Source organism: Alosa pseudoharengus, unplaced genomic scaffold (assembly GCF_046254945.1).
Source record: "Alosa pseudoharengus isolate Yale_2024_CS ecotype anadromous, Long Island Sound unplaced genomic scaffold, YU_APseudo_1.1 YU_APseudo_1.1_scf_5, whole genome shotgun sequence".
Taxonomy (NCBI): domain Eukaryota; kingdom Metazoa; phylum Chordata; class Actinopteri; order Clupeiformes; family Clupeidae; genus Alosa; species Alosa pseudoharengus.
In genome coordinates, this window is record NW_027468837.1 from 8,384,281 (window position 1) to 8,410,973 (window position 26,693).

The following is a 26,693-nucleotide window of genomic DNA, read 5'->3' on the forward strand; positions in this document are numbered from 1 at the left end:
AGCTACACGCATCAAAAGAATGAGAAGTAATAAGGGTGATGATGTCATTAAAAAAATGACAAGGTATAGTGCTGCAGAGATATCAACCTGAATTAGCATGCTAAATTACTAGCCACTAGCCACAGGTGTATACTCTTTGGTTCAAGTACACCCACAAGCCGTGCGAGTTATTAGTGTATTGCAGTTTGACTGGCGGTTATGTTGCCCACATACCACCTCCCATGGCTGAAACTGGTATTATGACACCTGTCAGGCTGTGGCTAGTAATTTAGCATGCTAATTCAGGTTGATATCTCTGCAGCACTATACTTTGTCATTTATTTAATGACATCATCGCCCTTATTTCTTCTCATTCTTTTGATGCGTGTAGCTCATTTTATGGATATTTTTACCTCAATTCTTACACATGGCACCTTTAAAGACTACCAGTCGTTTTTAATGGCTGCATCTCTATACATGCATGCTGTGATGGTACATCACTGGTTAATCACCATGATGATACTGCTGCATAACGGGCAACATATTTGACAGGTCAGGACGTGACCATAAAGTGACCAACTAAGGATTTTGAGAAGGATTTACTACCAGTACATTCTTAATTATGGCAGACCATGCTGCAGTGTAAACTACAGTAAACTATTAATGAGTCACAACCAAAATGGATAAACTGGTTAACTGTAGGTAACTGAAACTAATCCATCTCAGAAATATTCACTCATATACTAATATATCACTGACCATCTACTAAGGGAGTGCTGACCGAATTTGCCAGTGACTTAGAAGGTTAGATAAATCTGTACGAAGAAGATACTATACTGTGGAAATCTAGCATGCACACAGAAAGGAACAAAGCCTTTTCAACATCAATACTGACCAATTAAACAACACCAATAGTGACCAATTAAACTTTGCATTTTATTCACACAAACTAATGACAAGTGTTTCAATAAGGCAGCACAATATATACAGACAATGATTTATATATGAATACCATATTTAAACTTTAAAATGTTGTTATTTCTCAACTAACAACATGTCAATGACTACCATCACAAGCCTCCACAGGGTAATGGTTAATCAACTTTAAAGTAATGTAAGACTGAGCGTTCTCCCAGGTTTTGGACCTTCCACCAGTGATAACCCTCTCAGAAGCCTTCATGCCAGTCCAAAGCTAACTTCGGCTGGTCATGGCATCAGACATGGGTCTTCTTTAGTGTTGTCGGTGTGCAAAAACATTCCTTCACAATCAAGAACCACAGAGCGTCCACAGTGGAGGCGACATCGTTGTGAAAATACACAGAAAAACATATTACAGAGTACAGATAATGTCCATGAGCCATTAGCATTAGCCACTAGCATTAGCCTTCATAAAGTACTGAGTCCATATAACCTTTCCCGTTCTTATGATATGTATGTTATTAAAAGCTGATGTGTTACTCTTGGTGTACCTAGAATTGCATGTATTGTCTAGTCATGCACCTGTGGATTCTTCAAGGAAGAGTTCTCACATTATTTGGGAACGTCCGATTCTAGAATTGCACCTCACGTGCGTCCACAGCCCCCGATCTGACCCGTCATTTAGTGTAGTAGCACACTATGCTTGACCTTTAATATAATCATTACTTTAATTTCCTCTCGAAAAAATAGTACCTGATCAAGGTCTATTCAAGTCCTTCAATGCCTATCTCATTCAGATCATTTCAACGTATCTGAGGACACCATTACCGTCTGAATGCAAACGATTTCAAAGCCTGCGTTGCATCAGAGCCCGTATTCCTTTCAATTAACAATGTCATGCATTTGCCAGCTTTGTAATAAAGGACATTAAGGGTATCATAGGGCATGAGATGCTTCATTCTCTAAACAACTCCCTCTTAACAGCAGTAATGACTACAATTTGGAGTGCAGTTAGTTGAAGAGCTCTAGTCTTGCATTTTCCTTTCATGTATGCAACACTCCCACTCGTAGGGGATATCATACCGTCCTGTCCTGTCAATCATAGTTCTCTCTGGTGTTGTAACAGCATTTACAAAAATATAATTCTATTCCAAATAATAAACACTGATTGAGATTAGTAGAGATTAAATAGACTCTTTTCTCTCCATGTCCAACACTTGGTCCCTGCGAAACAGACTCATAAAGAAACAAAATTAAAACGACTATTAAAACACTGGCGTCATTACAGAGGATCGTGCAGGTAAACGAGTTGAAGTAAACACAGGGACACATCTGATAAGGCCTTAAGTGATCCAGAAAACAAATGATCACTTTATGAGAAAAAAAGAAAATGCTTCACGCTTACACTGTTTACAATGCTGCAAGGTCTTCTAGAAAAAGGTTCCAATGCTCGGCACTATTTTGCATGAATTACTTGAGGGCAGCTTGAGGGCAGCTTTATGTGAAAATATGTTTTCTCTCAACAGTGAAGATCTGTAAAGGGTCTGAATGGATCGCTCCCTACATGTCTTCTTACATGAGATGCAAGGCCAGTCACTCTGTCATACATGCACACATACACACACAGACACGCACAGACACGCACGCACGCACGCACGCACACACACTCAAACACACACACACACAGACAGACAGACACACACACACACACACACACACACACACACACACACACACACACACAGACACACACACACACACACACACACACACACACACACACACACACACACACACACACACACACACTCAGCTCAGCCGTAGTTGTAGGTGAAGTTGTAGGTGCTGGGCTCTTTGGGCACGGGAGGCGGGGCCTCGGGGATGGTGATGTTCTCCAGGTCCAGTAGGCGGAGCTTCATCTCCATGCTGATGAGTGTGTCCAAGTCGCTGCGCGTGAGGTCACTCCCCATCTCCCGCCCCAACAGGGCACACAGACCATCTGTCCAGATGCAGTACTGCAGGAGGCACGCACGCACACACACAAACACACACACGCGTGCGCGCACACGCACACACATGCACACACGCACACACACACACACACAAAACAGATATACATGTTAGCCAGCCAAATTACAGTGACAGTAAATCAAAAAAGAAATCACACCCTGTCAATGACCATTACAGTCAATCACCATCATCAATTACATTTGCTGTGACACAGCAGTATTAGAGACCCTCACCTCATACTTATTGGAGTATTAGAGACCCTCACCTCAAACTTATTGGAGTATTAGAGACCCTCACCTCATACTTATTGGAGTATTAGAGACCCTCACTTCAAACTTGTTGGAGTATTAGAGACCCTCACTTCAAACTTGTTGGAGTATTAGAGACCCTCACTTCAAACTTGTTGGAGTATTAGAGACCCTCACCTCATACTTGTTGGAGTATTAGAAACGCTCACCTCAAACTTGTTGGAGTATTAGAGACCCTCACCTCATACTTGTTGGAGTATTAGAGACCCTCACCTCAAACTTGTTGGAGTATTAGAGACGCTCACCTCATACTTGTTGGAGTATTAGAGACGCTCACCTCATACTTGTTGGGAGCTACAAAGTTGAGCGCCTCATCTGGGTCATAGAGGATGGAGAACGCCAACTCCAGCACTTCCTAAAAAACCCAGAGAACAAATCATTCACTGGGAAGCGCATACAGGAGGTCCAGTGGCCTGCAATAACTCTGCCTTGATGAGACAGCCCAGGTGGCGGGCGGGGAGGGGGGCCACTCGGTGGCAGTGACAATACCTTGTTCTGCTTGAGCGCACTCTTCTCCTTCATGTGAGGACAGTCCTTCCCCGTCACCACCGACTTTATGTCCGACACCGGGACTGGACACAAGAGGTCATTTCTGAGTCAGTGCCATGAGTCATCATCTTATCCTGTTCCCCTCATGCATGGTGCCATCTACCTTTTCCAAGCAATAACTCCAAAAGATTTGTACAAATTAATTTCAGTTCAGGAGGGTTTAGATAAGACCCCAAATCCCATTTGAGTTTAAATAACCATCCATCACAATCCATGTATATAGCAAAACCATTTACAGATAACCAAACATGTGTGATCGTTTATCATCGCCTCTACTTTCAATGGTCTATCGGTTAATGATTTACTAGTCATTTCTCAGCCTGAAGTCATTACCCTGACAGTCAGAGGTTAGGGGTTAGAGGGGAAAGGTCAGGTCACTCACTCTTGTCCGTGAGCATCTCAAAGGGCACCTCTCCCTGAGGGGACTCGTCCAGGTCCCCGTAGTGAAGAACCTTATGGTTCAGAGACAACCGACAGAACCAGAACTTCTCTGTGGACCATTACCAAAGAGAGGGGGGAAAGAATGAGTGGTAAACTCTGAAAATAGTTCTACCAAGACAATACATATATACCTAAATATCAAAATATGCGAATGTTATGCTACTAATATCTATCTAAATATCAAAACATACTCATTTTTTTGTGCGTGCCATTAGAGAGAGAATATTCCTATGGTAGGAGGCATGACAAAATAGGATAAGATGGGATAGTGTACCAGGGAGGCTACACTAGGTCCGCAACTGAAGTGAAGTGCTCTGTTCGCAGAGCGTAAAAATTGTTTCGGTCTAACTGGTCTAATTTTTCCAACATATACTGTACACCACCATCACTTGTGGTGTAGCCAGTTCCACTGATTACAGTGGAAGTTAATTGTTGCAGCAGACGCTGTGTGAACAGAACGCTTCAGTTATGTGCCCGGCTTAGCCTCCATGTAAGAGCTCTAAATGATGTCTGGCTTAAGCTGTCTATCATAGCGGAGCAGAAACACATAGCTGTCTCTCATAGTGGAGCAGAAACACACAGCTGTCTCTCATAGTGGAGCAGAAACACATAGCTGTCTCTCATAGTGGAGCAGAAACACACAGCTGTCTCTCATAGTGGAGCAGAAACACATAGCTGTCTCTCGTAGATGAGCAGAAACACATAGCTGTCTCTCATAGTGGAGCAGAAACACACAGCTGTCTCTCATAGTGGAGCAGAAACACATAGCTGTCTCTCATAGTGGAGCAGAAACACATAGCTGTCTCTCGTAGATAAGCAGAGACACATAGGTTGTGAGTGTGTGCTGCTCAGAGACGGTGTGATTTCAGCATCTCACCTTGTCTCCTTCGGTTGCCTAGCTTGCGGAAACAGCTGCCTTCGCACAGCCGATTCAGACGCTGCTGTTTGATCAGCTCCAAGATCTCCGGCTGGATCCGCTCACGGAGCTCACTGAATCACACACACACACACACACACACACACACACACACACACACACGAGCACACACACGCACGCACGCACGCACGCACGCACGCACGCACGCACGCACGCACGCACGCACGCACGCACGCACGCACACACACAAAAATGCAAGGACTAGGATTAGGCCTAGGGTAATTCATAAACATTGAAAAAATGTCCAACCAATTCTTTGTAAAAAAAACAAAGAGTAGGGATAATGTTAGTATTAGTCTCTCTCTCTCTCTCTCTCTCTCTCTCTCTGCGTGCGCGCATGTGTGTGTATGTGTGTGTGTGTGTGTGTGTGCGTGTGTGTGCGAGAGACAGAGATAGCGAGAAAGACAGACAGGCAGAGAGAAGAGGTGGTGTGTGTGTGTGAGTGCACTCTCTTACATGATGGGGGGAGACTGGAAGTCGTCCTGGTTCATCCTCTCTGACTGCCTGAGGCGCAGGATCTCTGAGTAGCTGAGGGCGCGGAGTTTACTCTTGAGCTGGTCCAGAGACGAGGGCTTCAGGGCCAGAGCACGCGTGATCTGCTCGCGCACCACCTGCATCACCTACACACAGCACACATGTATAAGTACACACGCAGGCAGGCAGGCAGGCAGGCACACACGCACACACACACACACACACACACAGAATGCTCATGTGTCACATGCACACACATGAACATAACTTTGTGCTCAGAAGAGCCTAAATATTTGCTCATTTGTTATACATGAACTATACAAAATGCATGTACACATAAACATCGTAAATTCATGCATATGAAAATAAGCAATGCTAGTCAAGGTCCGAAAAAAACTGTTACAGTAAAGTAAATTCAATTATTAATAAATGATGTAAAGTAAATAATTTCCATAAAAATACAGGCATTCACACAAACACAGTTTCAGCTTTTTCACCATTTACACATGCTTGCAGATACTCATACCATCCACACACACACACACACACACACACACACACACACACACACACACACACACACACACACACACACACACACACACACACACACACACACACACACACACACACACACACACACACACACACACACACACACACACACACACACACACACACACACACACACACACACACACACACACACACACACACACACACACGTTTGGGCTTCTCCCTGACCTTGTTGAAGTCCTCGGCAGTAGCTCTCATCTCCTTCCAGGTCTTGTTGACGAGCTGGATGCACACGCAGAAGAACTCTTCCCAGGCACGATCGTGGGTAAAGAACATGGGGTGGTAGTCGTTACAGCCCTCGTTCGCTGGACCACACACACACACAAACACACACACCACAAAAGTCACAAAATGCATTCTGTCTGTGTTTTGTATGTTGGTTTGTATTAGGGGTACATTTTTCAAAGGTCAGTAACTGACATCTATTGACCTTTACACAGATGGGGAGCAGCTGGTGCAGAGCTAAATAATATTAAGCTAATGGGTGGGATGAGAGAACTGTTTATTTGTTGCATTAGTAATTATGATTTGCTTATTAATATACTGGTATATACTTGACTTATTAGGATTCTACCTTATATTTATGTAAACATTAGGAAAAAAATCAATGATATCATCACCATAGATCAGGGGTTCCCAAACTTTTCAACCCGCGACCCCCAAAATAACCGTGCCAGAAACTGGCGACCCCCACTATCCCTGGATGTGACTCAAAAAATAAAATAAAATGTGCGCACCGGCCATACGCATTAGGCTTATCCAAACACGGGCTTAACGACAACACAAAAGAACAGAGCAGCCTGTTATGATTTTACATATAGAACTTTACTATATGATAAAAGCAGAATACCTTAGTCAAAAAATAATATCCATGAGTGCACATTATTGCTGTCATATGCAAACGTAACTTTGAAACATTACTTTAATTTCCATTTTAAAGCAACACCAAAGCACTTTTCCTGTCGCACGCACGCTTGTTTATCCAGCACTGGCTTTGGAAATAACGATGTCTACAGACAAGGTAGAGTACGTTGCATGATTTTATGAAAGTATAATGTATTGCGACATCAGAAGCAAGTGAAATTTGTAGTTTCTTATGTCTCATTCCATCGAACTACAGATCCGCTACCCGATCTGGCAAACTTGCGGTTATAGCCGATAGAGGGTCGCGAAGAGAATGCAAAAGTGCCGTTCACCCTGTTACGAGTTGATGATTTTGGAAACAATATTTTAATGTACAAAAAAGTCTTTGGTGTTGCTTTAACAGAAGAATATCTCAGTCAGGGTAATATCCACAAACTGTTGTAAACATATGTACATTGTTACTGCGCAAATTTACATTTTGGCAACTACGTTTCAGCGTTAATCTCATCTAATGAGATGAATGCGCGCTATGCGCGGAACACAGCAAGTCCATTCTTGGTTTAATTGTGGAGACGGCCACACGGAGATCATCCTCCACATTTAGACGCGATCTGTATTTGTTTTAAATATATTTCAGTGCAAAGAACGGCGTCAGTACGTCCATCGCGGCCTTGGATAGCTGTGGATATTCCCTCTCGACTGAAATCCAGAACTCAGCAAGCGTCTTGGAATTAAAATCTGTCTTTAAAGTGCGGTCACATGACAGCTCAACCAGTTCGTCCTCCATGCCGGCCGACAGATGACTTGCGGTGGTTACAGTGAATGGTGATCTTATCCAGTCATAATTTTTCAGAATTTTATTTTTTCCAAATTTATTTGATTTATGGAAATCATTTCGCGACCCACCCCGGCCATAGATGATACTGATGGTTGTGAAGGAAGAGTGTGTGTTTGAATGTGTGTGTTTCCCTGCCTTATGCAGACACTTACGTAGTTCTCCTACTTGTAGGATCTCACACAGCATGCGTGTGAGCTCGATGGCACAGCGGCCAAAGGGACACTCGTGTTTGTCCTCACGACTGCTATTTTCCAGAACAATCTAGGGACAAGGGCAAAAAAGACATCATCTCTTTCTTAATGGCTTCATGTAGTCTTGGCACTTCATCCCATAGCCACTAAATAAACGTTCAAATAAACAGCTGAAGTGAAAAAGCAGAAGCCTACAAGGGCACGGAATCCAGCCCAAAATGATTCACAGGCATTACTTATTATACACAGTGTCAGCTCTGTCTTTTAAAGGGCAAATCAAAACTGAAAGATGAAAATAAGCAGCTCCAGATGTTTGCAGATGGACCCTTTATGACAGTGCCAAAGCCTGGTGAGAGCACAGGAGAGACGTGATCCAGGAAGGAACAACATGGCTGACGCTGCATACTGGGTGGTTTAGACACTCCTGTAAACTTCTGCAGAAAATTCCAGAAACGTTAAGAGACGCCAGGGCCATGGGGAGATTGCACTGGAAACGTTACTGCTGATTTGTGTAACGTCTGGTTCATATGCTTTGCGGCTAGGGTAAGGTCTCACCCTGATGTAGGTGTCTTGGTGCAGCTTGGCCAGGTAGAGCATGTTATCCAGGGCCAACATCCCCGGGGGAGTCTGGGTGAAGTCCATGGCTGGGTTTACATGGTTCTGCAAAAAATCACACACAGGGAGGAATGATAAATGTGCCAGCCAAGACTACAGCAGCAGACCGCACAGCACCCAGGTCAATAACAGCATCTTACTGGTACCCACAAATATCCATACTGCTACCTGACATTTTCAACCAAAACATCCTTAAATGGGAACAGACTCAGAATCATTGAGTAATTGGTGTTCATAAATACAACTGATACGAATTTTGACAAGATCTCAATCTCAATGACTTTCACTAAATTAGAAATAATTCTCACTGCGTCACCAAGTTCACTTCAGAAACCCCCTCCTCATAACAGCCTGTCCTCATTAGCGTGGGCTGCATGCATGGTAATAGCACAGCTGTGTCACCAGAGGGAGCTAGTGGCACTCACAGTAAAGCCCAGCATCTTGTAGTCCTTGGTGTACATGGCCTTCCTCTTCTCTGTGTTGCTGGGGTCATTGTCTCCATCGAAGGCGATCCGTCTCAACTCAAATATAATGTCTCTCTGCGCCTAAAGATAATCCATACATTAAGAATTGTGTTGAAAATATCTCACATTGTTCCTAATTATTCTAGGTTATATAATATTCTCATTTTCTGTATATAAAGTCTCCAGGCCCTATTTCCAGTAGAAGCCAGCTCTATTATGAAGTTCTATTATGAAAAAGACAAAGAGTGTTTGTTTAGGGTATTAATTTTTTATTCACTGTTTTACCCGTGATTTCATAATGGAAAAACATAATGGATTGTATTGAGTTCTATTGTGGAATGTCCTGTATTTTGTAACATGTGATTCTAAAATCCATTCTGACAGGAAATCAAATCAGTAGTGTTCGAATTGTACCTGATCAGTGGGATCCATTTTGGTCATCATGCGCTCCTCCAGCAGATTAAATGTCAGGACCTGCAGCACGTAGAGCTGGTGGGCCATTTCCGCTTTGATTGGTCGATTCCCTCTGATGATGTGCTACACAGGGAAGGTGTGTGTGTGTGTGTGTGTGTGTGTGTGTGTGTGTGTGTGTGTGTGTGTGTGTGTGTGTGTGTGTGTGTGTGTGTGTGTGTGTGTGTGTGAGTGAGTGTGAGTGAGTGTGAGAGAGAGAGAGAGAGAGAGAACAGATGAAAGAGAGGCACTCAGAGGAGACTCCTGTGCCATCTTCTGCTATTGATTCCTCCCTGGCCATTCCTGCACTGCTGTCGCCATAGCGATACACCCTTGTCATTCAGCTCAAGTTCATTCTGCTGGATGAGTCTGGGCTCAAAATGGTGTCCCCTGGCGTCACACTGCATTGATGATGACTTAAAGCAGCCGTAAGGAGTTTTGGTCTAACAGTAGTGGACTAATGACCTTAATGGCACACAAAAACCCGGGAAACACCACAAATAGCAGTTGCTTGGAAAGTTTGTTTAAAGCTAACAGGCCAACTGGTCTCTTTTGATGACATAGTTGACAATGCCGTGCTGTGGAAGCCTTTCTTACTGTTTATGTTTGCGAGGTGTTCCAGCCCAACATAGAACTACAGTACATAGTGTAGTGCAAATTCTTTAGGGCTAATGGGAACGACACGACGATCTGTTTATGTGCTTATCTATTCTTCATATAACCAAATATATCAACATTAAATTGGACATGAAAATAAAACATACTAACATCAGTCAGAAAGTACCAAACTGTTCCATAATGTTGCTTTAACTTTAAACAGCTGAAAATTTTTCAGTTTCTAACTCTTTTCATTCTTACTTTTCATTCTATTTGAGCATTATTACTTTGCTAGGCACATTTTTGAACTTCCACCACAATATTTGATTTATTAAACACAGAGATATGAGGATGCATATTTTATTTAGCTAAAATAATTTGTTTCTGAGTGTCTTAGGCTGCATCACTACATGAAATAACAGGTTTCTAATATGCTTACAGTTCTCCACATTCATTAATGTTGCAGGACCACTGGGTAAAATTCTTAGCTTCAGCAAGACTTGATTTCTTCAAAACAACAAAATGGCTAATAAAATATTCTATTTAGATGATATTCTAATAAATATTCTGTGTGTAAGCTGCATGAATTTGTAAGCTACATTTTAGAGGTCAATGTTTACTAGAATTACAGAAGCACCACTAAAGGCTTTGACACCTACATTGAGGATGATGGATCGGAGGTGCTTCTGGGCCAAGGTGCTTGCCATTTCCTGTGGAGAGAACACAAGAACGTCCAATCAGAGACAAGCACTCCATGCGGGGAGAGATCAGTCCCACCTGGCCTGGAGCAAGAGCGGGACAGGTCTAAGCTGAATGACTGCCAATGTCTGGCATCCTGGCACATGCACCGTGAGAAACTAACTACAAGCTTGCTGATTAATACTGCATATACAGCTGACTAATACTGTATATCTATAAATATCTATGAACTGTTAAATCTACAAACAACATCTATACCTACATCCACATCAGTTTCTGTATTCTACATGCTTCCTCTGTTGTAATAGTAATGGAATGGTAGTGCAATGCAAAGGGATGACATCAAAATATTAGGTATGATTTTTGTAACCTAGCAAGCTGGTTTGTAATATTCTCTAAAGTGGGGAGACATAGCATGTCATCTCCTGTTCTACAAAAAGTTCCAATGCACAGACGCCTGAGGATCTCTCATACTCATATTTATATTCAGGCATTTGGGCTGGTTCCCTTGGTGTTAAAATGGTTGCGTGCGGGTGGGTCAGGTGAAAGGCATTGTGGTAAACGTAGTCCCGGTGTGATTACTCACAGTGAGCCGCTGGTCCAGTGGGTTAGTATGCTCCTCCTGAGGGACGAGGGTGTTGGGGGGGTGGGATTGGGGGGAGTGGGGGATGCAGGTGGGACAGCAATGGAAAGAGAGAGAGTGCAACACTTATACACACAGACCATGAAACACGGGCACACATCACGAGAGAGCGGGTAGGCTGGCATGCACAGAGATGGGCACAGCAGACAGAGTACAACAGATATACAGCACAGCCAAAGTACGGTGGAGCCGCCTGGCAGCTGGGGGCACTTCAAAGCCCAGCACAAGCACAGCGGGGCAGAGCCTCACACGGAGAGAGTGGCCACATGACACCCCAACGGATTTCACCCATTTGCATAAGCATGCAGCCGCCTTCCCGGTGAGTCACTGGCGCTCAGACGCAAAAAAAAACTTTTTCAAAGGTTGGCAAAGAAGAACAAGAAGAAGGAGAAGAAGAAAAAAAAACAACAAGGAACAGATGATGAAAAGAAGTAGAGGAGGAGTCAGCCAATGAGCGTGGGCGACGTGCCACTTGTGAGAACAATGAATGAGCGCCACTTGTGTCACTCCACACCAAAGCACTACTCTACAACTACAGCTGTCACGCCGAGCCTGCCAAAGGCAGTTCCCATGGTGACCCAGACAAAATGGCTGCAATCCCTGCTGCGCTCAGACACTTGTGTGTGTAACTCTCCATGAGAACATGACAAAAGGTTAAGGGGGGGAGGGTGGGGGGTGCCACGCTCATATCTCATATCTATTGTGTTATGCTAGCATGTTTCCCACCATGGGCAGACGGGATTTACATAGGAGGAGCATTAAGTACGCATTCCCGTGTACAGACATGCACAAGTGAGTCGATTGGTATGTGGGCAAAGCTTTCTATCAGGTGAACGGTTTTATCTAAAGCAGTTTATAATTCAGTGAGGATACACAGTGAATTTGTGAGTCTATTTAACCAACGTGAAGCCATTACTCAAGCGCTATCTCGAGATCAAGCAAATCACCATGGCATGGTCAGCATTCTGCTACATCACACACACTGGGCACACTAGAGAGGATCAGGAAGTCCGCCTAATGTTCCCAGACTGGGAGATCACAGGACGCCAAGGATGGACATAAATCTTCCACAATAAAAGTCCCCTCGCTCGGAGAGCGGAGACGCCACGCAGAGGTGTGTAAGCACTGAGTGATGGGCTGTTGTGACACGCTACACACACACTCATCTTTCAGCAGGGAGTCCTAGTGGGGGGGGGGGGGGTGAGCACATGCGGTCACGCTTGGTTGAGACACATGTGTGTGTGTGTGTGTGTGTGTGTGTGTGTGTGCACATGGATGGTGACAATGGGGTGGATGTTTGTTGCTGAGGCATGTGTATGTGTGTATGTGTGTGTGTGTGTGTGTATGGGGGGAGTGTTATGGTTAGATGGTCGTGTGATAAATGAGTACCCACCTGTCGCCTGTCCTCAGGAGCTTTGAGAAAGAGGGCATTGATGAGCGCGATGGCGTACGTCTGGATCTCCTGATTTGACCTGAGGGCACATGGGCCGTGGAGCACACAGTTAGAGGTATCTTGTTCTTGGCATGCTCCAATACATTCAGACTGTCTACGAGCGCGGACAACCTACGGGGCTAGCCTCCGAGAAAATCCCACTCAGTATAAATCCCACTGAAGGGAATCTAATAACACTCGAGCAGTTCCAAGCCAATGAATGACATTACATTACACTGCAATTACAACTGCAGTGTTTAACAAACTCCCAAGTAAATTAGCTATTTATTGTGCTATTAAATCAGCAATCAAAAAGTCATTTAGCAGCATTTGCTGTCTAGGCCTGAACATGGCAACTGGCCACTGGGCCAAGCTTACCGTCTCCACATGGGATGAATGGGTGCGTGCGTGCGTGCGTGCGTGCGTGCGAGCCTCCAGAGGGTGTGTGTGAGTCGGCGGGCCTCTCTGCGGAGGCGGCGTGTGTGTGCGTGCGTGCATGTGTGCGTGTCTGTGCTCACACTTGCAGGTGTCCGATGAGCTGTCCCACGGTGATCTCCTGGGCCACGCGGTGGTACAGGCTGTGGCTGTTCAGCACCATGCTCTCCAGAATGGCCAGCGAGCGCTGGAGGATGGACACGTCCACCATGGGCTGGTTCACGTAGCCCGCAATCTGGGGACGGGGGAGGTTGGACATTGAAGAAGCAGTGTGAGGCCGCGCACATCCCAGGCCAAACATGGATCCAGTACAAGAATATCCAAAGGAATAAGAGATAATCCGCACACTAGATAGCTCCCATTCATAGTTTTTTTCATTTTGCTTGTGATGTTTCCAGCCATGCGGCTCTTCCTCAGACTATTCTATTCTTTTGGAGGTTCGACATTGGCCTAATGTTTGAGGGGGACTTTCCCAGACATGGATTAAGCCTTGCCATAGACTCTTCTTCAGTGTCTCTTGTCTCTTTTAGTCTCAGACTAGGCTTAATCCATGTTTGGGAGACCAGCCCTAAAAGCCTATCCACAGCTGGGCTGTGAATCATCAAAGACTTAATATCTGTAGTGTCTGAAATGTTCCATGAATGGACACATTAACCTAACTGTTATGTTAACTGCTGACAATATTACCATGGCATAAAGCCCAGATCACATCTGCTTCCATGGTTTGACACTGTTCAAAATCCCATTGCATGGGCTGAAATACACAAAGATATAAAAACTAGGAATCCTTTGTGTCTTCAAATAAGAGCTTGGTAGTAAATGGCAAACAATGTGGCTATTATGTGAAAATATGTGAGTGCAGTAGCCTCACAACTTGATACGTTTGTATGCTCATGCCCTCTTGAGACTGGAGAAGCATGGAAACAGTACAAAAAGAAACTGATTCACAGACTAGACAACTGCGGAAAACTCCGGTCCAAAACTAAAAGTTGCTAGGTAACAAGCACTCCCACTCAGTAATGGCAGGGGATGGCAGTTCAGAGGTGAAGCAATTAGAGAGAGAGAGAGACAGAAAAAAGATGGATGATTGCTCTCCTCACAAAACCCCTACATGATGAGGTGGATTTTATTGCCAGTAGTGATAAGCAAGTTCGCTCCTCTGTTGATGAGAAAATACTGCTCACTGACTGACGCAGGGAGGTTCTCCGACACATGTGGCTCATGACAGCCCTGGTGCTATTGGACCCCCGGGACCGGGCCGCAGGGACAAACTGTTCTGTTCTGTTCTGCTCTAAATCACTGTGAGGACTCACAACTGCATTCTTGCTCCCTCGCCCCTTGTGCTACTCCCTGAAGAGTGCACAATTAGTGCAAAACACTGCACAACCTGCTGCACAATTAGTGCAAAACACTGCACATCCTGCTCCCTGAAGAGAGTGCACAATTAGTGCAAAACACTGCACAACCTGCTGCACAATTAGTGCAAAACACTGCACATCCTGCTCCCTGAAGAGAGTGCACAATTAGTGCAAAACACTGCACAACCTGCTCCCTGAAGAGAGTGCACAATTAGTGCACCACTGCATAACCTGTGCACTCAGTTTACTCATTTACGGAGTGATATCGTAGTGCCTTTGTGGTGTGCCTTTGAGGTCCTCTCGTTTTCGTTAGCTAGCGGTCAGTTGTGTTTCTCTCACCTGCTTTATGAAGGAGAGAGAGATGAGGTCCCAGGACACGATGCCATGGTCCATCAGCTCCAGGAACGCTGTGAGAGTGAAGGCCAGCATCTCACCGAAACTACGAGAGGACAAACACAGTTGAGCAGGTCAAACAGTACAACGATCTCCACACTGAAACTGAACTGAGAAATAGAACCCATGTGATATCAGGTGGTTTAAAACCCATGTTATATCTCATATCTCAACATGGCCAATAAGACTGCTGGACAACAGCAAAATTCCACGACAATGATCTGTGAATCCTGAGTGGTAAGGAAAGCACAGCCTATTAGTAGGGACACATTACATCCCCTCTACCAGGTGTATGAACTGCTGTCATCAGGTAGATGGTATAGGGTGCTGTCCCTCTGAACCATTCGTCCCTACCAGTATTACACGGTTGACACTTGCACCTCTGAGAGTAATACTGCACTTACTATACATAAGATACTGATCACACTGCACTGTACTCTTCTATAATGTAGAGATCGGTAGAGATATGTGTACTGCTTATTGGTGTTATGTGTGCTGTACTCTTCTATAATGTAGAGATCGGTAGAGATATGTGTACTGCTTATTGGTGTTATGTGTGTATGTGTACTGGTTATTGGTGTTATGTGTGCTGTACTCTTCTATAATGTAGAGATCGGTAGAGAGATGTGTACTGCTTATTGGTGTTATGTGTACTGGTTGTTGGTGTCATTGTTATTCTGTAGCTGTTGTCTGAACATTTGGCACAGGATGAATATCCAAAAGGACCAAATTAATATGTATCTATCTCAGCTGTTTTGAAAACAGAGCTCAGTCTGCCGCAAGAGGACAAGATGACTGCAGCAAATCACAACACTGTTCCCCGAGGTACAGTCTTTCTAATCGATCACAGACAGCTCATGTCACCCCGCCCGGTTCACATGCAGAGGTGGATGACCCAGCTTCAGAAAGCAAAAGTGCTATCGCATACTCATTCACTAAACCAGCTAATTATAATTAGAACAACTCTCCAGCTAAGCAGATCAGAGACTTTATAATGATGAGACACAGCGCTTACATAATCCCCCATAGAAATGTACGGGGGCAGTTTGTAACACCAAGATGGCAGTTGGCTACACATATCCTGCCTCTTCCTGTAATGTAAGTAATCAACCGCATTTTTGGAAAAGGGATGATTAAAGTTTTGCTTTCTGTTTACTAAGAAATAAGATATCTATACTGTTCAATTGCCTAGGACTGCATCGGCTAATTAGTGAAATTCCCTGTGATGCCAGCAAATTAGTCAAAGTGTACTGGTAGAACCAATCGCTGGTAGTGGACTTTAACTTTCTGAAGTCAGAGTTGTCCACCTCCCATGCGACCTCATCCGTCCGAGACTCACTGTGTGCCGCTCTCCACCAGGCGCGCCAGAGTGCTGATGCCGTCCATGTTGATGAACTCGGTGGCGAACGTGGGGTCGGCCGACAGCTTGGCCAGCTCCTTCAGGGCCTCGAGGCGCGCGTCGATCCCGTGCGACTGGATTCTGTCCAGCAGCTGCCGCGCTGCCCGAGCCTGCGGGGACATGGGGTGGGTGGCGTGGGGGCAGACGGGGGGTGGGGTGGGGGGTGCAAAGGTCACGCGTGGGCGACCAGCGGGGGGGCAGAGGCGGCCCATGATCTCCCCCAATTACAGGCCTCTCATTAGTCGCTCGCTGCTCCCGGCACGCAGGGGAAACAGGGATCAGTGGCAGAGATAACGAGCTCCGTTTTCGGCAGGCACGAACCTGACTGTTACACTCACACTGTTCCAAGGCAAGCGCTGGCCATTTGGAAATAACCGCCAGCTGCTGCCTGGGCGGTGACCATGTACAGTCAATCTCAGTGCAGGGCAAATGACGGCCATGTGCACTGAAACATTCATGTGTAATACCCTCAAATTCCCAAATAAACGTTAGGAGCTTACCGGGGAGATGGCTAGTCGAAGGATGGTCCCATTCTTGATCTCACCACGGCTCTGTAGAAAAAGGAATTCAGGGTTTGGATTAGATTAAATTAATCCGTTTTGGATTAAATCAAATGTTATCGTAAATCTAATCAATTTCCAATTAGCTTTGTACAAAAATAAAGAGCTTGTGTGTCATGAGGGCTACCTGAGAGTTTTATACTTCACATAGAAATACTTTGTGGCATATCTTATGCTTTTGTCTGTGTATGTGTATGTGTGTGTGTGTGTGCGCATGCTTGAGCGTACAGTCTCACCTGCTCTGTGATGTACAGTTGAGGGCCGTCAGCATAGCGCAGGGCAAACTGCTCCGACCCAGACAAAGACCAGCTGCGAGAGACACACACGCAGCAAGTGGCCACTGTAATTACACTAAGAGCCTTGGCATGACCTCTATCAGACACAGACACAGGCATGTTCAGTCTATTCATTCAGTCCTCATATCTCTGAGAAGGGCGAGCCGTTTCATTCACCAGTTCATGTGTCCTCTTAGAGATCACGGAAAATTTCACAGTCAATGGATGAAAACACAAACAAAAAAGTCTACTAGGGAAATGTATTGCCTAACAGACTTCACATGTGAATGCTTAACATTTCCAGTGTTTGATACGTACGAATTATTTTGTGACATTTAAATATGTCTCAATACAACTGTACATTTGAACAATACAATGTACATTTCCGATAGTGAAAATACTTTGCCTGAGAAAATACACTTGCAGACGGTACGTCATACCCGGGATTGTTATGTTTGTGGGAATGCCCTCTGATTGGTCATTTTGAATGTGCCACTGGTCAATGACTCTCTGTGTCAGTTCCTTTTTATCTTGGCAAATCCAAGAGTTTTTGTTTGCTCTAAGGATGGGGTGACCCAAAATGTTTACACAATACTGTAAATATTAGGCATTTGCATGTGAAGTCTGTAAGATTAGAAATGTTCCGAGTGGACTTTTATTTAGTGTTCTATATCCTCTTTCAGTGCGAGCTTATATTTTGTGTTCTCCACTCAATTTGTTGGAGCCAACACACCACAACTAACTGGATTATACAAGGCACAGATTCATCACTGCATATCTTGATTACATATCTTCTTAGCCTCTCTATAATTCAGGGTTTGCAAATAAAGGCACATTTAAAAAAGAGAAACAAATAGCCATTTGTACCACACAGTACACAGAGCAAAAGCAGAAACTGAGGTGGAAATATGATGGTTCTGGAGGTCTGATGGTTAACTTGTGGTCTAGTTCAGGTTCTGACGTATCTGTGGTTCTTGGCTAGAGCCAATACCAGTGTTGCTTGTTCTTTGGGTTGTTAAACCGTCCAGATGGAGGCACTGATAGGGAGGTGGACCTTCAGTAGGCGTTGTGTCAGCATGCAAGATGTGTAAAAAAGGAAGAGAGAGAGGGAGATAGAGGGAGAGAGAAAGGAAGAGAGAGAGAGAGGGATGAGTGGGAGGAATAGGCAGAGAGAGAAGAGGAGTCTGTGAAAGACAGCAGGACACTGAATGGAGAAAACTGCACATCGGGGGGGAAAAGGGGAGTTTATGTGAAACAATAGGATATGGAAGGACAATGAACAGTATATAATGCTCCCAGAGGGATTTGAGAAGCACGGCCAGAGGGAAGTAGGAGAGAAGGAAAGAGAGAGAGAGCCATAGAGAGAGGGAGAGAGAGAGATGGGGGAAGAGAGGGAAAAATAAAAGAGAAACACAGACAGAGAGAGAGAGAGCGAAATCCCTCAGACTGGCATAGGGAAAGCAATTAAAGTGATTATATAAGCAGCGAAGTCTTCCAGTGCTGCGTCTGGCTACCATCTGCGGACCATTAGCTGGCCTTTATTAGTCTAGGAACAAGGCCTTTGAAGAACACGGCTGAGGAAAGCGGGAGAGACGGACAGACAGGGCTTAGCCGCAGGAGGAGGAGAGAAACAGTATGGCAGACATGACGAGGGCAGCACCGAGAGGCGGGACATATCACTCCCCTCTCATTTGGCTCCAGCACTCAGTCAGAAGAATGAGAGTTCATTGGGTCTTCTTAATGAGAGCACTTGGCTGATGCAAAGATGACAGAATAAAAACTGGTGTATTTAGAGAGAGATGGAGGGGGGGGGAAGAGAGGTGTGTCTGTTTTTCCAGTTGCCATGTTTACAAACTGTGAGATGAATTCTTGAATCTAACACAGAAATGGGTTTGGATTCTCTGAAATGCTGGGAGCCTCAGGGGACCAGAAGCAGCATTGCAGACAGTGGTTGAGGAATGCACAGTTGAGGAATGCACAGTTCTTTTTCCCATTTTTGCTCGTTGTCTTGCACACCCAACATCAGCGCACAAAACCACAGTAATAGTCTGCCTTGTATTCCAAAAACACATGAGAAAGTGGCTCTGCATTTGTATTTGTGTGTGTGTGTGTTATGTGTGTGTGCTACGTGTGTGTGTGTATGTGTATGTGTATGTGTGCCGTGTGTGTGTGTTGTGTGTGCTCTGTGTGTGTATGTGTATGTGTGTGTGTGTGTTTGTGTGTGTGTTGTGTGTGTATGTGTATGTGCTGTGCATGTGTGTGCTGTGTGTGTGTGTGTATGTGTGTGTGCACTGTGTGTGTGTGTTTTCCAAACACATGGTACATTTGGTGTTCTTACATAAGCAAACACATCACAAATCCTGTGAACACCACTTTGCAACTGTGTTGTGAAACTGTTGGGCAATTAAATCCTAATGCACAAAAAAGTCCTGCTATATTGCCATATTAAGCTGTTCTCTCATTTTGTGTGTGTGTGTGTGTGTGTGTGTGTGTGTGTGTGTGTGTGTGTGTGTGTGTTTCTTACCCATCACACACTTCTCGTATTATGGAGGAGAGGGGCTTCTTCTACAAAAACAAATGGAAAGTTAAAAACTCCAACCAGTTTCACACAATCTCTCTCTAAAAAAACATAAACCTTATTTTTTTGCAAAAGGATTAGGGCATTACTTTTAATATATAGATGTTTGAAGTAAACTGAGCAAACATAATAAAATATGTTAATAATAAATGTAAAAAAAAACTCAATGACATCTGACTTGAGCATTCTAACCACACACATACGTAAAAGCTCACAAGTACTCTGGTTTATATCTGCCTGGGAAGCCCACAAGAAACAGATTTGTTTTCACTTTAATTATTTAGTGAAGTAAGATGGCCATAGACTAAAATATCCTCAGGCACCAGAGAGATCCCTCTTGTCTTTCCCAATGTGTGAATTACAATTCTCACAGACACCAACCTGGTCAATCTCGATGAGCTGCGCGTTGGCGCCAGGCCACTCGATGGCCACCTTCACGATGTCCGACGGGGGAGGCATGGCTTTGTTACGCGCTGCTGGGGCGGCACTGCAGAGAGAGAGAGAATGAGGTCGACACACATACGGAGAATCCCTCTGCAGAAACACACACACACACGCACGCATGCACGCGCACGCGCACACGCACACACACACACACACACTCACTTTTACACTCACAACGGGCACACACAGTACAGGGTATCCTAGCCTCCCCACACACAAGAGAAATAGACACTCTCAGGCCTTTTTCTGTAACAAAATTGGAACTGGACCTGTTTCTGAAGACAAATATTCAGCTGGTGGTCAGGAACTACTATGGTCAGGAACCAGTTATTGCAGCTGAGCTAATATTGATGATTCCAAAGGCTATTTTCAAATGAAAAGTGGCATCATTTCTAGCTTTTATTTTTCTATTTTTTCCATTCTTCACTGACAATCTAGTGATTCAACGAGAATAGTCAAGATTCGGTGACCATGACAACATGACTGCCTGTGAAGATACTGCAGTTCTCTAACCTGTAGTGTTAATGCTTCATCTGTAAATGACCCAACTGAATGACTGTAGATTTGAATAACAACTAGAGATCTGACATTCAAACTTTCTGGCTTTCCTTTTATTGATTTTATATAATTGTAGAGAAATAGCACAACTTAAACAATACAGCTGCTGTTGAGGTTTGTCAGATACATGTTTGGCATGTTGCATCTCTATAGGAGAGGGTGGAAGGGGAGTCAGTAATCAAGGATCTTTGTCTCTATGTTAAATAAAAGACTGTTCATGCTGGTCTATACTCTAATGCACCATATGGGATATATATTTGTTTTTTCAGAAATCACTCCATTTGGGTTAAGTGAGTCCTGGCCATGATGAAAGCTCTTTCCTGGAGAGAGCAGACTGAAGTGCAGACAGGCGAACTTTCCCACAACACGTCAATGCAAAGGGCTGTGTTTCAATATGTCGATATGAAGACCTTAAAAAGGGCAAAAGAGACACTGCGGTGAGAGAGATCCACATCCATTTGGTTTAATCCTCACCACGGAGACATACAGCTGGGCCATTACCCAAATCCTTCCCCTCAGGACACAACGGCTCGCAACAGCAGGGATTATTTGAGTGCTGTGGTCAAAAAACGGCAAAATAGGCTAGACAAAAGCATATAGGCTAATAAAAAACTCAAATCTGACAGATGTATAGCCGTTTCGGAAGGGCACCCTTCTGGAGTAGGACATCATGCTCTGTATTACGATTTTCACTGCCTGGAGCCACTGCTTGTAAAACTCATTCACTGATTAAAATGGGTTTAATACACCTACAGTTTCGCATCGTGTAGATGATCTGCATCTCTTTCTCTCACACTCTCTCACACAAACACACTTTGGCAGACCCACACACACACAAACACCAACACACACACACACACACACACACGTTTGGCAGACACACATGCATGCCCACATTTTGCACCATGGCGTAATCGACTCCTCTCTTGGCGAGCCTCTGACAGGCTGCGCCTGCACTGCACTCCCACTCAGGAGGCCCCTTGCACCTTTACGTGGGCTCCGGCTTCTGTGCTTCCACAGCCACGAGAAACCCACTCGGATCCAGCGCCGGAGACAAGAGCCATCATCCAGCGATCGCTCTGCTTCCCAGCGGGCAGCTCCAACACTGACAATAAAACGCCAGCGTTTTTGCACACGGTCACTTTCTCATGCCTGCCGGCCATTCTCAAAGCGCTGGAGTGGACCACATTGCCAAAGCACAGAGCAAGTTGACTGGGTGATGACCGAAACTGCGCAACAAGCCTGATTTACACACTTCCTGTTCGTCTGAAAAGTCCCTGAGAGAGGGGCTTGGGATAGGGAAGGGGGGGGGGGCAGGAGTGGCTTGGGTGGAGGGGTTAGGGTGCTTATTTAGGTGTCCAAAAAAGCCGGTTTGTTTTAGGAAAACGTCAAAGCGCTTGCTCCTCTGCCAAATGTACAATGGCTGGAACGAACCCAAAGACATCAGAGAGCAAGTCTGCTCCCAGAATCCCTTCTCTGTCTCCAGGGAGAGAGGCACTCAGGCTGGGCCAGCAGGCCCCGGTATGACTGCCACTAAAAGGCATCCATGTTTGTTTAGCCGATCTTTCACCAACCGGCTGTGAGGAAACTTGTCTATATCCTTTCAGGATGACCACAACAAACAAGATCCCTCTTTACATACGCCTGATAGTGAAAGTTTGTATTATGGAGCTTCTAATGCTATTGATCACAGAATCAAAGACACTTACTAAATGGTGTCACCTCATGAAATATTTATGTTCTGAAAGTGGATTGACTAAAACTTCCTGTGAAGCAACCCAAAACCAGGTCAGGTATACGGCTCAGCTTGGGAACTAGGATGCAGCAACCGCATGGCTCCTGACACAAAACAGACCTAGTAACATCTGCAGATTTACTTCACAGAAATGTATGGCACAAGAGGCTTCATACACTTTCATTTTAAAGTCGTCAAAAAATGACCAAGCCAGGTTCAACATGAACGTCTGTCTGAGGGTGTGCACACACACACACACAAAACTCTCTCCAAAAATCTATAATTACAGAAATTGTGTCCTTTTAAAACACCAGTGAACCTTTACATTCTTGACAACTCCTTACTTTGACGTTGCCAGTGAACCTTTACTTCCCTCCTTGAGACGTTTGAGTCTGAGATTCTTCACTCGTCAAGACTCCCGTTTGGGTAAATGGCAGAAAAAGCACGCTCACGCTGTGAGGCATGAATCAGACCGGAGACGGTTAACGTTAACACTGTGAGCCACACAACTCCAGTTACAACTGGACCCCCTGTCACTGACCGTGGCACAAAGCAGAGCATTGTGAGTGCGCAAACTGAGCAGTCCATTACAACAGCATAACAGTGCTGGTCATGGGAGAGGAAACTCATTAGGGGCTCTTTCAGAAGGACTCTCCGTGGCATCCACTCATTGTACTAAAAGTCCTGCGCTCTCTGTATGCAGCTTAGCTACATCTGAAATTAAGAAAGAAAAGAGAAATAGCTGAGATTCCGACCAACAGAAACCTTTGTTGACTGCAGTCATGTCCTTCGGCAGTGTGTAGCATTCAGCTTGCTTATGATTGGCTGTGATATTTTAAGGATGTTGCTTTGTTTATAACACAGTTACATCACTGGCAGGTGAAATTATTCTTTTTAACGAATGACTTGTTACCACTCCAGAAGAAATAATATCTTTCCAGCATGCAATACCAACACAGGCTACTTGCAAAAGAACCAGGAATTCACATTGTCACATCACCAAATAATGACTAAATTACTGAGATTCCTATGCACAAAAATGCACATGCACAGTTCCTGGCAGCCATGAACTATTTCATGCCTTTTAATGCATGTTGTTTGGTCTGTCCAGCTTGGTCTGCTGAATACGCCAGTGTAGTGAAGGCCCAGTGCGAGAGAACAACATGCTGTAAGTATAGCTTTACGTGAATCCCATGTACAATTTAGGCTTTCTGGTGGAATGCCCCTGGCCGACCACAATGGTGGGAAAAACCACGGACCGGAGCAGTCGAGAGAGAGAGAGAGTGAGAGAGAGGGAGAGAGAGAGAGACAGTGAGAGAGAGCTGAGCATGGCCTGTGGAGTCACAGCAGAGCCCCTGAACCTCGGCGATAAAGTGGGGAATTGAAAACAGATGCCTGGGTTAGCCTGAGAAAGAACCTTAATTTAGTGGGCTAGACCTCCTCCTCCTTAACGGTGCAGATGAGACGCAAGACGCAACTTGAGCAGCCACATGTTCACATGAAGTGTTTCATTTTACAGAGCAGTTCAACAGAGATGAGACACAGACAATGACACATTTTCTTTCTCTATCAATGTTTAAAATGCAAAGCCTCTGATGGTCAATTCAGCTAAGCTCAATTGCAGTTTTGCTTCTTAGATTAAGCCACCACAAAGTACGTAGGCTACCACAGACAGGAGGGCAGGAACACAAACACCTATTCTATGCCCAGCAACAACAAACACAATTCTATTTCCTGTCAGCCTCATGAACGGCATTAGGACAATCCCCCCCCCCACACACACACACACACTCACCCCGTTTCTACTCGACAGACAGAAACAGCCTTCCAAGCTTTAAATAAAACAATTTATAATCCAGTCTTGGTTTATAAGATCTTATCATTGGATGTATTTCCCTATCTTCAATGTTCTCTCAGGAATGCTTTCAGTGGAGGTATGAGAAGAATGGCACAGAGATGATGATGATGATGATGATGACTAATAGAGCATACCTGCAACAGGAACAGTGAACAGGATCGGCACACCTCAAGAGAGCACGCGGGTCACTCTCTATCTCTATCTCTTTCTCGCTCTCACAACTCAGACCCCAGCTTTCCTGTTGAGAAACAGCAGTAACACCTGTTAGGACAAGCAAAACCAAGGGTGCACAGTGCATCTGCACAAATTTTCGTAAAGCAGCAGATACTGAAATATGTGGTTTCCAGCTCTACCCATCTAATTGTATCTATTTTCAAAATGCATACAGGCCTAAAGCTTATAGTTATATATATTATATATGCAATTATATATATATATATATATATATATATATATATATATATATATCACTGTCAAACATTTTCACAACAAATGCACAGCTTCAGGCTTATCTAATATCATGTAGGTGGTCTTATGTATGAGAATAAATTACTTTAATAGCAGAACCCCTTCAAACCGTCCAAAATGCTCGTTCCATTTCAGAAGAGTGTGAGAGAAATATGGTTTCATTTCTAGGATGAAGCATGGTCATGAACATGGTGCTAGATCAGGCTGTGCGGTTGCTGTGCGGTGCTGTTACTCAGCAACCACTAGGCCAACCACAAAAGTGTAATAACACAGCAACAGAGATATAAGTATGTGCTAAGACGCAGATATGTGTGACCTGTGTGAACCTGGGTGCGTGGTACAGAGTAACAATGTATCAAGACATTATGTAGCTATTTGTTACATACATTTAATTCTGTCCTGATCTCCAAGTGTAGTCAAAACAGCAACAATGATAGATCAGAGACCCACCATATGACGCAAATCAATCAACCTTCAATCACAAGCGTATTCAATCACAAGCGTATCATTGGAACTCCATTGCAGCTATTGTATCCTAACTGGTTAGAACTGTTTCAGACCTTCAGTCCACCTCCTTCCCCAATTAAAAAACGGAATTAGCCTACTGTGCATCAAATAGGTTATCGGTAAAGCTAGGCTATACATGACAACCGCATGAACAAATCTAGCTCGTCTATGTACAAGCTTTTTGGAAAGCACAGGACGGCTGAAATTTTCTACTAGATACAGATTCCTTATGTGACAGCCTATCGTTCTAGTAGTAGTCACACTGCAGTTAGGCTACATTAGTAGCCAGTTAGACCAACGACCTTGCATTTCACGTCTAAAGAGGCATCTGTTCAATCAATTCTTATTTAGGCAATAGGCTATTTGAAACGAACAGGCAATAGGCGGACCATCAGGCAAGTAGCCTGTTATTTCACCATAGAACTGTAAGTTAGGAATGATTTAGACGACTGTGCACTGAAGCCGTCTCATTGTCGTGCTGTCTGTCTCCTATGGGGCAGTAAAATGTGTTGAGTTTGTCTACTAGGCTATGCCAATTATTCATACATCAAGTCTCAAGCAGAGTGCTCAGATGATGAATTCAGCAATGTTAAGTCATGGCTACTTGAGACTGGTTTAGGCTAATGACACAGACATCGCCACTGGTTAAAATCGGTGTGGTTCACATGGCGTTATAATAATAGGATAAAACACTAAATGGGCAATGTAATCCACCACAAACCTAGGCAAATGTCACCATCATTGCAGTACAGTAAAAAAGCTATGCTAACCTTTGAGGAATACGAATGGGATCTTCAGAGACGAGAATGTGGAGTTCAGCTATCTATTCGCAATGTATTCCTGTTGCGCTTTCCATTTTCCTACGAAAACATTTCGACTATGAAACGCCTGATTTCGACATTAAAATTGCAGTCTACACTCTTTTGAAATGCACAAGCAAAACATGCTTATAAGTGTATAGTCCTTACCCCATGGTTTCCGACAAATCAGGGCCACTGCTAGATTTCTGCACATCTACGGGTGGATGCCTCTCAGGCGGCGAAGTGCGCTGAAGCCTCGCCTTCTAGGCGGGCTACAAAGCATTTCTCAGTTGCCACTGGCTGCGAAGACACGCTTCTATGGCTGCCATTTGTGCCATTC

General features: G+C 44.5%; 1 protein-coding gene across 5 annotated transcripts; it reads right to left on the reverse strand.

Moving 5' to 3' along the window:
• Positions 1–913: 913 nt before the first annotated feature.
• elmo2 (engulfment and cell motility 2) lies at positions 914–26,666 on the reverse strand. Of its 5 annotated transcripts, none has more exons than XM_076267841.1 (23): positions 26,522–26,666; positions 24,713–24,816; positions 20,365–20,470; positions 19,930–19,970; positions 17,367–17,439; positions 17,071–17,121; positions 16,511–16,680; positions 15,118–15,217; positions 13,510–13,655; positions 12,947–13,025; positions 11,497–11,532; positions 10,871–10,921; positions 9,579–9,701; positions 9,126–9,245; positions 8,641–8,745; positions 8,047–8,155; positions 6,361–6,497; positions 5,599–5,762; positions 5,083–5,195; positions 4,147–4,254; positions 3,705–3,787; positions 3,493–3,570; positions 914–2,912 (listed from the first exon to the last, which is right to left on the reverse strand). In XM_076267841.1, exons 3-23 carry the CDS (start codon positions 20,440–20,442, stop codon positions 2,712–2,714), a joined length of 2,166 nt encoding a protein of 721 aa, XP_076123956.1. In that variant the 5' UTR covers positions 20,443–20,470; positions 24,713–24,816; positions 26,522–26,666; the 3' UTR covers positions 914–2,711. The 5 variants fall into 5 exon arrangements, with proteins under 5 accessions (XP_076123956.1, XP_076123954.1, XP_076123958.1 ...); XM_076267839.1 differs by having other exon boundaries at positions 13,504–13,655; XM_076267843.1 differs by lacking the exon at positions 11,497–11,532 and having other exon boundaries at positions 26,522–26,664.
• Positions 26,667–26,693: the final 27 nt, after the last annotated feature.